Source organism: Rhinoraja longicauda, chromosome 15 (assembly GCF_053455715.1).
Source record: "Rhinoraja longicauda isolate Sanriku21f chromosome 15, sRhiLon1.1, whole genome shotgun sequence".
NCBI lineage: Eukaryota > Metazoa > Chordata > Chondrichthyes > Rajiformes > Arhynchobatidae > Rhinoraja > Rhinoraja longicauda.
In genome coordinates this window covers 38,211,711-38,223,826 of record NC_135967.1, presented here as the reverse complement: position 1 = coordinate 38,223,826, position 12,116 = coordinate 38,211,711, and the positions used below count along the sequence as shown (strand labels likewise).

The 12,116-nt window shown below is 45.2% G+C and overlaps 1 protein-coding gene across 1 annotated transcript in view; it reads left to right on the top strand.

Annotated features, from left to right (window-relative positions):
- Window positions 1-595: 595 nt before the first annotated feature.
- The window catches only part of msna (moesin a), a 101,812-nt gene continuing 90,291 nt past the window's right edge, over window positions 596-12,116 (top strand). The window contains exon 1 of the mRNA XM_078412522.1: window positions 596-883. Within this exon, the coding sequence (XP_078268648.1) occupies window positions 872-883 (12 nt within the window). The 5' untranslated portion in view covers window positions 596-871. The remainder of the gene's footprint in view (window positions 884-12,116) is intronic.

Sequence of the window (12,116 nt, the reverse complement as noted above, 5' to 3'; positions counted from 1 at the left end):
AGAGTATAGTAAGTATACCCACTGAATATCAATAAGTGTTTGGGCTATGCATTTAGATGTTTCAATGGTCTTGCGTATTAACAATAGGCTGATTGAGCCTCAAAAGTGTGAGGGAGACTTGATTTTGTTAAGTTTCTGTCATTTCTGACAGTTTACACATTCTTTCCACTACCTTTTGGACAAATAACGATCCAAGGGAAAGATCTGCCAAGCACAGTTTCTGCCTCAGACTGGGCCTAAACATTTGAGAATAATATATGTATCCTTTTAGCTCCCTAAAAAAAATATTTTAGTAGTACCTCGAAAATATTGTACATCTACTTCTTAAAAGTATTTTAGTCTTTCCTTATATGTGTTGATTGGCCAAGATTAATCATGGTTTCACACTCTCCTGTTTACTCAAAGAATATTTCGTTTACAGAGATACCTTAGATATATTCTTTGATTGTTCACCAGCAAGAGAAATGATCTGTGCTACTCAGTATTGCTACCAGCAGCGCCTGTTGCAACAGCGAGGCGGGGTCTGTTTCCTCATTGCTTAAAATGTGAACGTTTTCCTGGGTGTGGTGTCACATTCAGACATTCACGTTCCGTTAGCAGGAAGTTGGACTTGTGCTGCATGCTAAATTTAAGTAGCGACCGTTCTCAGCGCTCCAGGTCCTTTTCCCCTTAACTGTCTGCTGCGTCCGAGAGCGTGTAATTGATCCGTTCGTGGTGATTTTGCATTCAGTAGAGCAGCAGATGGGCGGAGCGAACATCTGGCTTTAAGCAACGACGACAAAAAAAAAAAGCGGCGACTTGTAGAAAAGAAAAAGGAGAAAAAAAAAATTAAGTCTCGGTTTGAGCTGGCCTGGGAGAACATTAATACAAAATGCCCAAAACGGTAAGAAGGCAACCATTTGTATAGACGTGACATGGGTGTGCGCTGCCTTGCCCTTGCGTTTGGTTGAATGTTAGTTTTACTAAAGTCGGCGTTACCGGAGTTTAATCCATATGGAGGCTTTGCATTTGTGAGCTTGAGCTTCGTTCTTTGCTTTTTATTGCAAGTTTCTTCTCTTGTTCTCTCCTCCTTCCTTCCCTCCCTTTCTCATTTCCATTTACTCGCTCCCCCTCTCACCCCCCCTCGCTCTCGCTTCTCCCTACATTTCTCTCCCCCCTTTCTCCTCTAACCTCCCCCCTTTCTCCTCTAACCTCCCCCCTTTCTCCTCTAACCTCCCCCCTTTCTCCTCTAACCTCCCCCCTTTCTCCTCTAACCTCCCCCCTTTCTCCTCTAACCTCCCCCCTTTCTCCTCTAACCTCCCCCCTTTCTCCTCTAACCTCCCCCCTTTCTCCTCTAACCTCCCCCCTTTCTCCTCTAACCTCCCCCCTTTCTCCTCTAATCTCCCCCCTTTCTCCTCTAATCCCCCCCTTCTCTAATCTCCCCCTTCCTCTAATCCCCATTTTCTCCTCTAATCTTCCCCCTTTCCTCCTCTAATCCCCCCTTTCCTCCTCTAATCCCCCCTTTCCTCCTCTAATCCCCCCTTTCCTCCTCTAATCCCCCCTTTCCTCCTCTAATCTCTCCCCTTTCCTCCTCTAATCTCTCCCCTTTCCTCCTCTAATCTTCCCCCTCCTCTAATCTCCCCCCTCTTCTCCTCTAATCTCCCCCCTCTTCTCCTCTAATCTCCCCCTCCTTCTCCTCTAATCTCCCCCCCTTCTCCTCACCATTCTCTCTCTCTCTCTCTCCCTCTCTCTACTCCCCCTCCCCCCCCCCTCGTATTCTACCTCTCCTTTGCTCTCCCTTTTTCATTCTCCTCCCCCCCTCTCGCTACTCTGCTTTTTCACTCGCTCAAAACTTTTTCCGCCGTCATTATAAACTGTGAAGGTTGCTGTATTTGGCCGAGAGGGCCGGGTGTCCGTCCTCCCTTCCCTCCCTCCCTCCCCCGCTCTGTCCGCGGCGAGACCGCGGTGTGATGGGCATTGCTGCCTTGCAGTGGCGGGAAGCGGCCGAGCGCTCTATTCCTTCTCCAAACTCGTTCTACGCTCTCCCCTACACTTCTACCAAATCGACTGGCACGACTTGTAACAGCCCTCTCTTTCTTCTAAGTTTGCATTGGGACAAGCTAATTTTAAATCTGTGGTGATTAGTGCAAGTTTTTAACTGCATAGTTTCCTTTTGCTTTGGGAAGTGTATCAATATTTTAACAAAGCTCTTAATTCGACACTTCTTTGGCCGTTGCCCAACTTATAACGGAACTCAAGTGACTCAAAGCTTCCTGCAATGCGTCATGTACGGGATTCTTTCCTAACAGTAGTCTGGTGGGTAATGGAAGAACCTTATTTGGCATTCTGACTACTCTTGAGCTCTGGGGTCACACACAGCCTCAGGACAATGGCTCTGTTTTATCTAACTTTGGTTCAATCATTCTCTCCGTTCTTGCTTTCCCCCCCACCCTTGGCTACTCGCGTTTACTCAAGTGTCCGCTTCATTGCAACAGGCCAGTTTCTTGTGATCCACCCATTCTCCCTCACTTCAACTTTTTGGTTAATATTGGCAACGTGTACTACTTATGAGTTGTTTCCGACTAAATAAGGTGAAGTTCGACAAGTTAATTTGAAGTGATGTAACTCACTAAGTTAACTTGGGTCGCCTTTTTTAATTATAGATCCGCTCGATCACCATGCTTTCTTTGGAGTGCCAATGAAAAGTGCAATATCAAAAGTTTTTTTTTAAACTGCTACTTTAACGATTACAAATTAACAAAGTGGCTTTATGTGTTTTTCAGTTCACATGTCTATCTTTTGACTCCATGACTTTAACTGTGATGATAGAGGGGAAATTTTGCTAACAACCCATGTAGCAACAAAGTTGCAGTTCTCTTAAGTACTGGATGTTGGCATGAACTCTAATACTCCTGCCCTCGAATTTGTTTGCTATTTCCATCACTACCTGTCTCCCTGTCAGGATATGTAGCTCTCTCCTCCTCCTCCTCATTTGTTTAAAAGTTGATGGGCCTCTTCCGCATGCTTCCCGAAGGTGCTGATTCATTTTCAAAATAGTTCTGCAGAAAGTGGCGACTGCCTCGCCCAAGCAGCCAGACTTGTGTAAATCTCTCTTTTGAGTGTGGCTAGCTGAAGCTAGTTGGCAGTACAAATGTAACATCATAAACAGCTGGGCAACAGGCCAGTTGAGCACTTTTCCATGGATCTTTGTGATTGTCATTGAAGGATAGTGTTTTGATCAACTGCTCTTCAAATTGATTCTTTAATATTGTCCCAAAGGTTCACATGGCATTGTTTTTGCTACTTAAAAATATATATTAATTGGACTTGAGTGCAGGACTGAGTGAGGTTTGAATTCCATTGTACATGGCATGAGGGCAATCTTTTGTATTGTACAGTGGGGAAAAGATGAAATGGTAGTGGGTGACAGGACATTGTGTGACTTGTGTGACTGCAGACTTGTCATTTGGCTTTTATCTGTCATTTTGAGGTTTTTCCGAAACCCTTTAGGGCACATTGGGTATTCTAAAATATGCTTTGCAAATTAAGATACTAATTCATGATTGGTTGATATCCACCACTGTTTGCTTTGCAAAATTGCAATTCTCTCCCAACAACATGTTGGATGGATTCCATGTTCAGCAATGAGTGGCAAATTCTTTCTTTACTTTCAGTGACACACCCAAAGTACAAACTGGAAAATTGCTGACTACTATGATAACAGTTTAGAATGGGTAATCGTTAAGCTCAGTGGCCCTATTTTAAATTCTTTCCCAAATGCCTCTCTCTGTTCCAAAAACTACCAAAACTTTTCCAGAACCACTTGTTCTGTGCCGTGTTTTCAGTCAACACTCTTGAAAATGGCAGCTTGTCAGTCAGTCATTTTACGTAAACTAATGCTGCTCACTTGCACCAGAACAGATTTCCATCATTTCCTCTCAGTAGGCTCTTAAACCATGAGGTGAGGAAATAAAAATTATATCTGGGAGTGGTAGAATCATATCTGCTAAAAAGACCTTACTAATGGGGGGTACTGCCATTGTTTCCTCCCAATTCCTGGTTGCTTAGATGACGCAAAATGCTGGAGTAATTCGGTGGGACAGGCAGCATTTCTAGCTAGAAGGAATGGGTGAAGTTTTGGGTCGAGGCCCTTCTTCAGACGGAGAGTGAGGGGAGAGGGAGACGCTGAGATAAGGAAGTGTAAGGTCTGAAAACTAGACATCAAAGGGGATGATGGTCAAGGAAAATGTAGAATAGATCATTGTTAGCTAGGAGAAGGTGACAACAAAGCATACAGAGGTAAAATGAAACCAGAGGGACAGTCAGATTGGTTGAACTAGGAAAGATGGAGATGGAGAGAGAGAGAGAGAGGGGGGGGGAAAGCAAGGGTTACTTGAAGTTAGAGAAGTCAATATTCATACTGCTGGGGTGTAAGCTGCTCAAGTGAAATAAGAAGTGCTGTTCCTCCAATTTGTGCTAGGCCTCACTCTAACAATGTAGGAGGCCCAGGACAGAAACGTCAGTGTGGGAATGGGATGGGGAGTTAAAATCTTTAGCTACCAGGAGATCAGGGAGGTTTAGGCGGACTGAGTGACAGTGTTTGCTTAGGCCAGTTTGGTGCTCCTGTTTTAGCTGATCTCACTCAGCAACTCAGCACAACCAGGTCAAGTCTGAGTGCTTCACAATTTCTGTTACAAAGTACTTCTATTGATTGGGGTAGTGGAATTGATACCAAGACTATATTTTGCAGACTTAAAGCAAGCCTGACTTATCCTAGAGTCTCCCATATCATCATCGCTTGCTGTTATCACATAGTAGATGATATCCTTTGTAAACAGCTGTGTGATGTGTAATCTGCATTCTGTTTTTTTAAATATAAATACAGATGAGGCAAACTGTCAGCAGATGGATTCCAGCAAACTGTTGACACTGAGACGCCATAGTACCAGTTTATCAGCAGCTTCCAATTTTGCACCTGAAATGTAGAAGGGTACCATCCGAGTGGGATATTGGCATAAGATTATCATTTGAGGTAGTTGTAGCAGAGGGATTGTTCACAAGTGGCCTTAAAACTGGTCCTCAAATGCTTGGAGTAGTTATTCTGAAATAAATTATTTAGCAGCTACTGAAATCTCTCAACATGTCAGGTAGAGAAAACCAATTCAATTTTTAACCAGAATTAACATTTCTGGTTTCATACTTTGATTAGAAATGGCATTTGTTTTGAATTATTTGTGATAGCTTGCCTGCATCACTTGTATACAATTTGCATGTGGTACTAGCAAGTGCTAGGGTGGAACCGTGGTGCAGCGGTAGAGTTGCTGCCTTACAGCACCAGAGACCCGGCTTCAATCTTGACTATAGGTGCATGTTTGTACGGAGTTTGTGTGTTCTCCCCGTCAATTTTGTGGGTTTTCTCCCACACTCCAAAGACGTGCTGGTTTGTAGGTTAATTGGCTTGGTATAATTGTAAACTATCCCTAGTGTGTGGGATAGTGTAAATGTGCGGGGATCGCTGGTCGGCGCAGACTCAGTCGGCCAAAGGGCCTGTTTCTGCACTGTATCGCTAAACTAAAAGAATACGGGAAGGTACTTGTTTTGTCATCGTATTTTATTTGAATATTAGTTGGATGCATAAATATTGGATGCTGTCTGGTTCTTTGCTCCCATTTTGCTTTCGCCACCTTGGTATTAATCAGGGGTAAATGTCAATTTGTTGATGTAGTCCTCCCGATATTATCTATGCTAACCCAGCTGGAGTTATCAGATGTTTATTTAGAGTAGGAATTCCTAGCATAGTTCTGGCTTTTTTTACTGACTTTGGCCTCATCTGCTAAACCGGCCATCAATTAAATACATAACAATAATCCTGAGGCTGTCCAGTTCAGAGGATCTGGTGGAATGTAAATCAACTGTACAATGCATTACTTGAGCACAAATGAAAAATCAGTGATGTTTCTGTTGTGTCACTTGATATGGTGAGGCTTGGTTAGAATCCATGAGACTTGATGCTAGATTAAAGATTGCCGCAGGTGCGCTGTATGGTGTTAAGATAACAGATAAAGTTAGGAAATTGCTGTTAACTTTAGATAGCATCCACAAACTAAAGTATTTGTCAATAAGGGTGTGAAGAAAGGTTCTGACCCAAAATGTCACCTATTCCTTTTCTCCAGAGATGTTGCCTGACCCACTGTTACTACAACATTTTGTGTCTTGTGTTTGGTATAAACCAGCATCTGCAGTTCCCTTCTACACACCTCGTCAGTTCCCTTCTACATCGTCAGTTTCACTGCGATAGCTCCTCAAGATATGCCTACTTTGAAGAAGTTCTCATCTTCTCTCCGAGTTCTGCAACACTCTCCTTCACTGTTCCCCCTCTGTGATTCCTACTGCAGCAGTCTGAAGAAGGCTTCTGACCCAAAATGTCACCTATTCCTTTTCTCTAGAGATGCCTGCTCTGCTGAGTTACTCCAGCATTTTGTTTCTATCCGTTGGTATATACCAGCATCTGCAGTTCCTTCCTACGCACGGAGGTATTTGTCCTCTGATATTGAAGATGTATAACCCTTCAATAACTTTAGGGTTTATAGTGGACTTAGTTTTGCACTAAACCTTTGTGTTAAAGCTATGTGGCTGAGGTTGTGGTCCAATGTTATCAGTCATTTTAACAAACTACTCGTATGCTACTGAAGATAGACACAAAATGCTGGAGAACTCAGCGGGACAGCAGTGTCACTGGAGAGAAGGAACGGGAGATGTTTTGGGTCGAGACTCTACTTCAGACCCAACCCGAAATATCTCGACCCGAAACATCACCCATTCCTTCTTTCCAGGGATGCTGCCTGTCCCCTGAGTTTCTCCAGCATTTTGTCTAGGTTCGGTGTAAACCAACATCTGCAGTTCTTTCCTACCCATAACGTTACTCTGTGCAGACCCACTTTAGATTACACTAACTTTAAATAGCCCTTGCTTTCCCTCTCTCCATCCCCTCCCCTTCCCAGTTCTCCCACCAGTCTTACTCTCTCCAACTAAGTTCTATCTCTGTCCTGTCCTCTCCCCTGACATCAGTATGAAGAAGGATCTCGTACGAAATGTCACCCATTCCTTCTCTCCAGAGATGTTGCCTGTCCCGCTGAGTTACTCCAGCATTTTGCGTCTACCTTCACTTTAGATTATAATGAAAACCCTAGTCAAATCAAATGGATCATTTGAATGGGTGTATTTTGTGGCAGGGATCGAATCACCGGACAGCAGCCAAACAATGTTCACTTTTGCTGACTATACTTTTCAGTTAAGATGCTAGACCGCATCACACGCCAATTTCCTTCCTACAATGTATCTTATTGAGTGTAAAAATTAGGAGAAATTACATTTGAATTGTTGGCTTGCATTTGCTTTCCCTACTCTTCTGCGTACCTCATGAAAATTAGTAACCCTGTGAATAACCAGACATGCAATCATCCACGATGCTACATTCTCAACACTGAACAATCTATGGCAATATTTGTGCTGGTGGGCAATTTTATTACATTTGTTGGAATATTATTCTTCTGTTTGTGCATTTTACTAAAGATCTACAAGCAATGCCAATTAAAAATGATTCATTATAGTGGTTCAGTTTTTAAAAATGCTTCTATCATTTATGGATACATTTAAGTTGATACAACTAATCAAAGGTTGTGATCAAAACACCCGTGGAATTAATGTTGACATATGATGGGTTTTAACCTTTGTGATTGTTCTTTATAAAATTCCTTTACTCAATTATAACTAATATTGAGAACTAATAAAGAGAATGCTCTTTATTGACTACAGCTCGGCATTCAACACTATTATTCCCTCAAAACTCGTCCCCAAGCTCCTTGATCTTGGACTGGAGACCTCCACCTGAGGATGGATATTCGATTTCCTGACAGGCAGGCCCCAGGTGGTGAGAATTGGCAGCCACACCTCTTCCTCACTGATCCTCAACACATGCACACCACAGGGCTCTGTGCTGAGTCCTCTCCTGTACTCCCTGTTCACGCACGACTGTACAGCTAAGCACAGCTCAACAGCATCCTAAAGTTTGCTGACGACACGACCATCTTGGGCCTCATCACAGACAACATTGAGATGGCATGCAGAGAGGAGGTAAAGGCACTAAACAGCTGGTGCCAGGAAAATAACCTCTCTCTCAATGTCAGCAAAACTAAAGAGATGATTGCGGACTACAGGAGACAGCGGGGGAGTGGACACCTCCCCATCCACATCGGTGATGCTGAGGTTGAAAGGGTCAGCAGCTTTAAGTTCCTCGGTGTGCACATCACTGAGGATCTTTCCTGGACACTGCACACGGACACAATAACAAAGAAGGCCCACCTGCTGCTCTTTTTCCTGAGAAGACTGAGGAAGTTTGGCATGAACGCCAGCATCCTCACAAACTTCTACAGATGCACCATCGAGAGCCTGCTGACGGGCTGCATTACAGTCTGGTATGGGAACTGTTCTGCCCACAGCCACAAATCACCTCAGAGAGTGGTGAAGACGGCACAGCACATCACTGCCAACTGTCTGTATAAGAAAATAACTGCAGATGCTGGTACAAATCGATTTATTCACAAAATGCTGGAGTAACTCAGCAGGTCAGGCAGCATCTCGGGAGAGAAGGAATGGGTGACGTTTCGGGTCGAGACCCTTCTTCAGACTGCCAACTGTCTCCTGGCCATTCAGGACATTTTCTACCGGCGGTTCCTGCGGAAGGCACGCAGCATCATCAAGGACCACAGCCACCCAGCACGTAGGCTGTTCTCCTTGTTACCGTTAGGCAGACGATACAGGAGTATGGCTGTGCGTACCACCAGACTTAAGAACAGTTTCTACCATCAGGCCATCATGCTTCTGAACTCATAAACACATTTCACATCATATATGTTGATTATTTTAATATTGTCTTTTTATCTTACTAATGTCATCTTTATCTTATTTATCCTTGGAATATTACTGCTGAGGTGACCTGTTTTGTCGAATACATTTCATTGTATCGTTGACCCTGTGCCAACCTACATATGACAAATACAATTATTATTATTATTATATTATTTTGAAATATTAGAAATTAATTAAAAATATTTAAAATGATCACTTGAGAAGGCAGACAGAAAAAGCTGGAGTAACTCAGCGGGACAGACAGCATCTCGGGAGAGAAGGAATGGGTGACGTTTCGGGTCGAGACCCTTCTTCAGACTGATGTCGGGGGTGGGACAAAGGAAGGATATAGGTGGAGACAGGAAGATAGAGGGAGATCTGGGAAGGAGGAGGGGAAGGGAGGGACAGAGGAGCTATCTGAAGTTGGAGAAGTCGACGTTCATACCACCGGGCCGCAAACTGCCCAGGTGAAATATGAGGTGCTGCTCCTCCAATTTCCGGTGGGCCTCACTATGGCACTGGAGGAGGCCCATGACAGAGAGGTCAGACTGGGAATGGGAGGGGGAGTTAAAGTGCTGTGCCACCGGGAGATCAGTTGCGTTAATGCGGACCGAGCGCAGGTGTTCAGCGAAGCGATCGCCGAGCCTGCGCTTGGTTTCGCCGATATAAATAAGTTGACATCTAGAGCAGCGGATGCAATAGATGAGGTTGGAGGAGGTGCAGGTGAACCTCTGTCTCACCTGGAAAGACTGTTTGGGTCCTTTGATGGAGTTGAGGGGGGAGGTAAAGGGACAGGTGTTGCATCTCGTGCGGTTGCAAGGGAAAGTGCCCGGGGTTAGGGTGGTTTGGGTAGGAAGGGACGAGTGGACCAGGGAGTTGCGGAGGGCACGGTCTCTGCGGAACGCAGAGAGGGGAGGGGATGGGAAGATATGGCCAGTGGTGGGGTCCTGTTGTAGGTGACGGAAATGTTGGTGGATGATATGTTGCATCCGCTGGCTGGTGGGGTGGAAGGTGAGAACGAGAGGGATCCTGTCCTTGTTGCGAGTGGGGGGAGGGGGAGCAAGAGCGGAGCTGCGGGATGTAGAAGAGACCCTAGTGAGAGCCTCATCTATAATGGAGGAGGGGAAGCCCCGTTTTCTGAAAAACGAGGACATCTCGGAAGCCCTAGTCTGAAACACCTCATCCCGGGCGCAGATGCGGCGTAGACGGAGGAATTGGGAGTAGGGGATAGACTTTTTGCAGGGGACCGGGTGGGAAGAAGTGTAGTCCAGATAGCTGTGCGATTCGGTGGGCTTGTAGTAAATGTCCGTCACTAGTTTTTCTCCTGTGATGGAGTGATGTTTCCATGGAGTGAGGAATGAGTGATGTTTCGGGTCGAGACCCTTTTTCAGAGAAGGCATCTCAGTTTGGCATGTTAGTGTTCTGTCATTGATCTCGGTGGTAAGTCCAGTGATGGAACAGGGAGTCAGCTCAGTTGGAACAATAAATAAAAATGCTAGAGTCACCATGCGGGTCAGGTAGCAGTTATGGAAAGGGAGTTAATGTTTCAGGTCAATGATCCTTTATCAGAAATTGGAGAGAGAGCGAAAACAAATTGTGTTTTAAATTGCAATGTGTGGAATGAATAGTTAGAACAAAGGGAATACTTCTGATAGTTGAGGATAGGACTGATGTGGGACAAGCTATTGAAAATGTGCAGTTTATATCTTTATCATGCAGATAACTTCAATAACTATCCTTGCACCAACATTTGACCTGGTGTATCAGAGATATTCCCTTTGTCCTCTCTATCCTTCTCCCCCATCCTTATCTGGAGTACCACCAGACTTAAGAACTGTTTCTACCACCAGGCCATCAGGCTTCTGAACTCATAAACACATTTCAAATCATAAACATAGCACAAAAAGTAAGGAAATTTGTGTTTGGTAGATTATTTCTTTGTTGTAACAATGCTTCTTGGCAATAAATCTTATACTGTTGGAAAGCCTGTTTATTTCCCTTTTAAATGGTGCCACATTTGTAAGGAACATGCATTTGTGGGATGAGCAGCAGAGCTGAGTATATGGGTTGCGCCCATGAAAAAATTGCCAAATCTTCTCTGCCAATGCCAAACAGCTTATTCTGCTGTTGCTATTGACTCTTGTTTTGAGCTTCTGGTACCCCCAGGTGCTGACAATCAGGTGCCTGATTGGCAGCATCTGTGAGCATGGGCCCTGCTGCAGTGGTCAGTAGGTGTCTGCTCCAAGAATCGGCATGCCACATTTGACTGATCTGGATAGGGCCCGTGCGATAGGGCAACTTCAAGCTGGTGTTCCGCAAAACCAAGTTGCGGCATTATTTGGAGTGAACCCTAGTACCATCTCCAAAGTGAAGGCCAAGTTCCATATAACGGGGGATGTCAGATACAGGCCGCGAAGTGGGCGTCCCAAGAAGACGACACCCGAAGAAGACCGTTTCCTCACCCTGTCAGCACTTAGGAACCATAGGCTGTCTTCTACAGATTTGCAGTCAAGGTTTGCAGGACGATATGGCCGACGGCTCTCTGCCCAGACAATTCGGAACAGACTGCACGCAGCCGATCTCCGGTCTCATAGGGCTGCCAGGAGGCCTGCCATGACTGCCCTTCACCGTCAGGCCCGTTTGCGCTGGTGTCGGCAACACGTGCATTGGAACCTGAACATGTGGAGGAACGTTATGTTCAGCGATGAGTCCAGATTCTGCCTACGGCAGTTGGATCATAGGGTCAAAGTGTGGAGAAGACGCGGAGAACGCTATGCTGATTGCTGCACCGATAGAGTAACGTCTTTTGGTGGAGGCAGTGTGATGGTGTGGGGCGGCATCTCCCTCACTGGAAAAACGAGGCTTGTCATCATTGGAGGCAATCTCAATGCAGAGAGATATCGAGATGAGATTCTGCAACCAGTGGCAATCCCATATCTCCACAGTCTGGGACCGAACTCTATCCTCCAAGATGACAATGCTCGCCCCCACAGAGCAGGGTTTCTCAGAGACTACCTCCAGAATTTGGGAGTGGAGATGATGGAATGGCCTGCCAGCAGTCCTGACCTCAACCCCATTGAACACTTGTGGGATCAGCTTGGGCGTGCTGTTCGTGCCAGAGTGACCAACGCAACCACGTTGGCTGACTTGCGACAAATGCTGGTTGAAGAATGGGGTGCCATCCCACAACAGTGTGTGACCAGGCTGGTGACCAGCATGAGGAGGAGGTG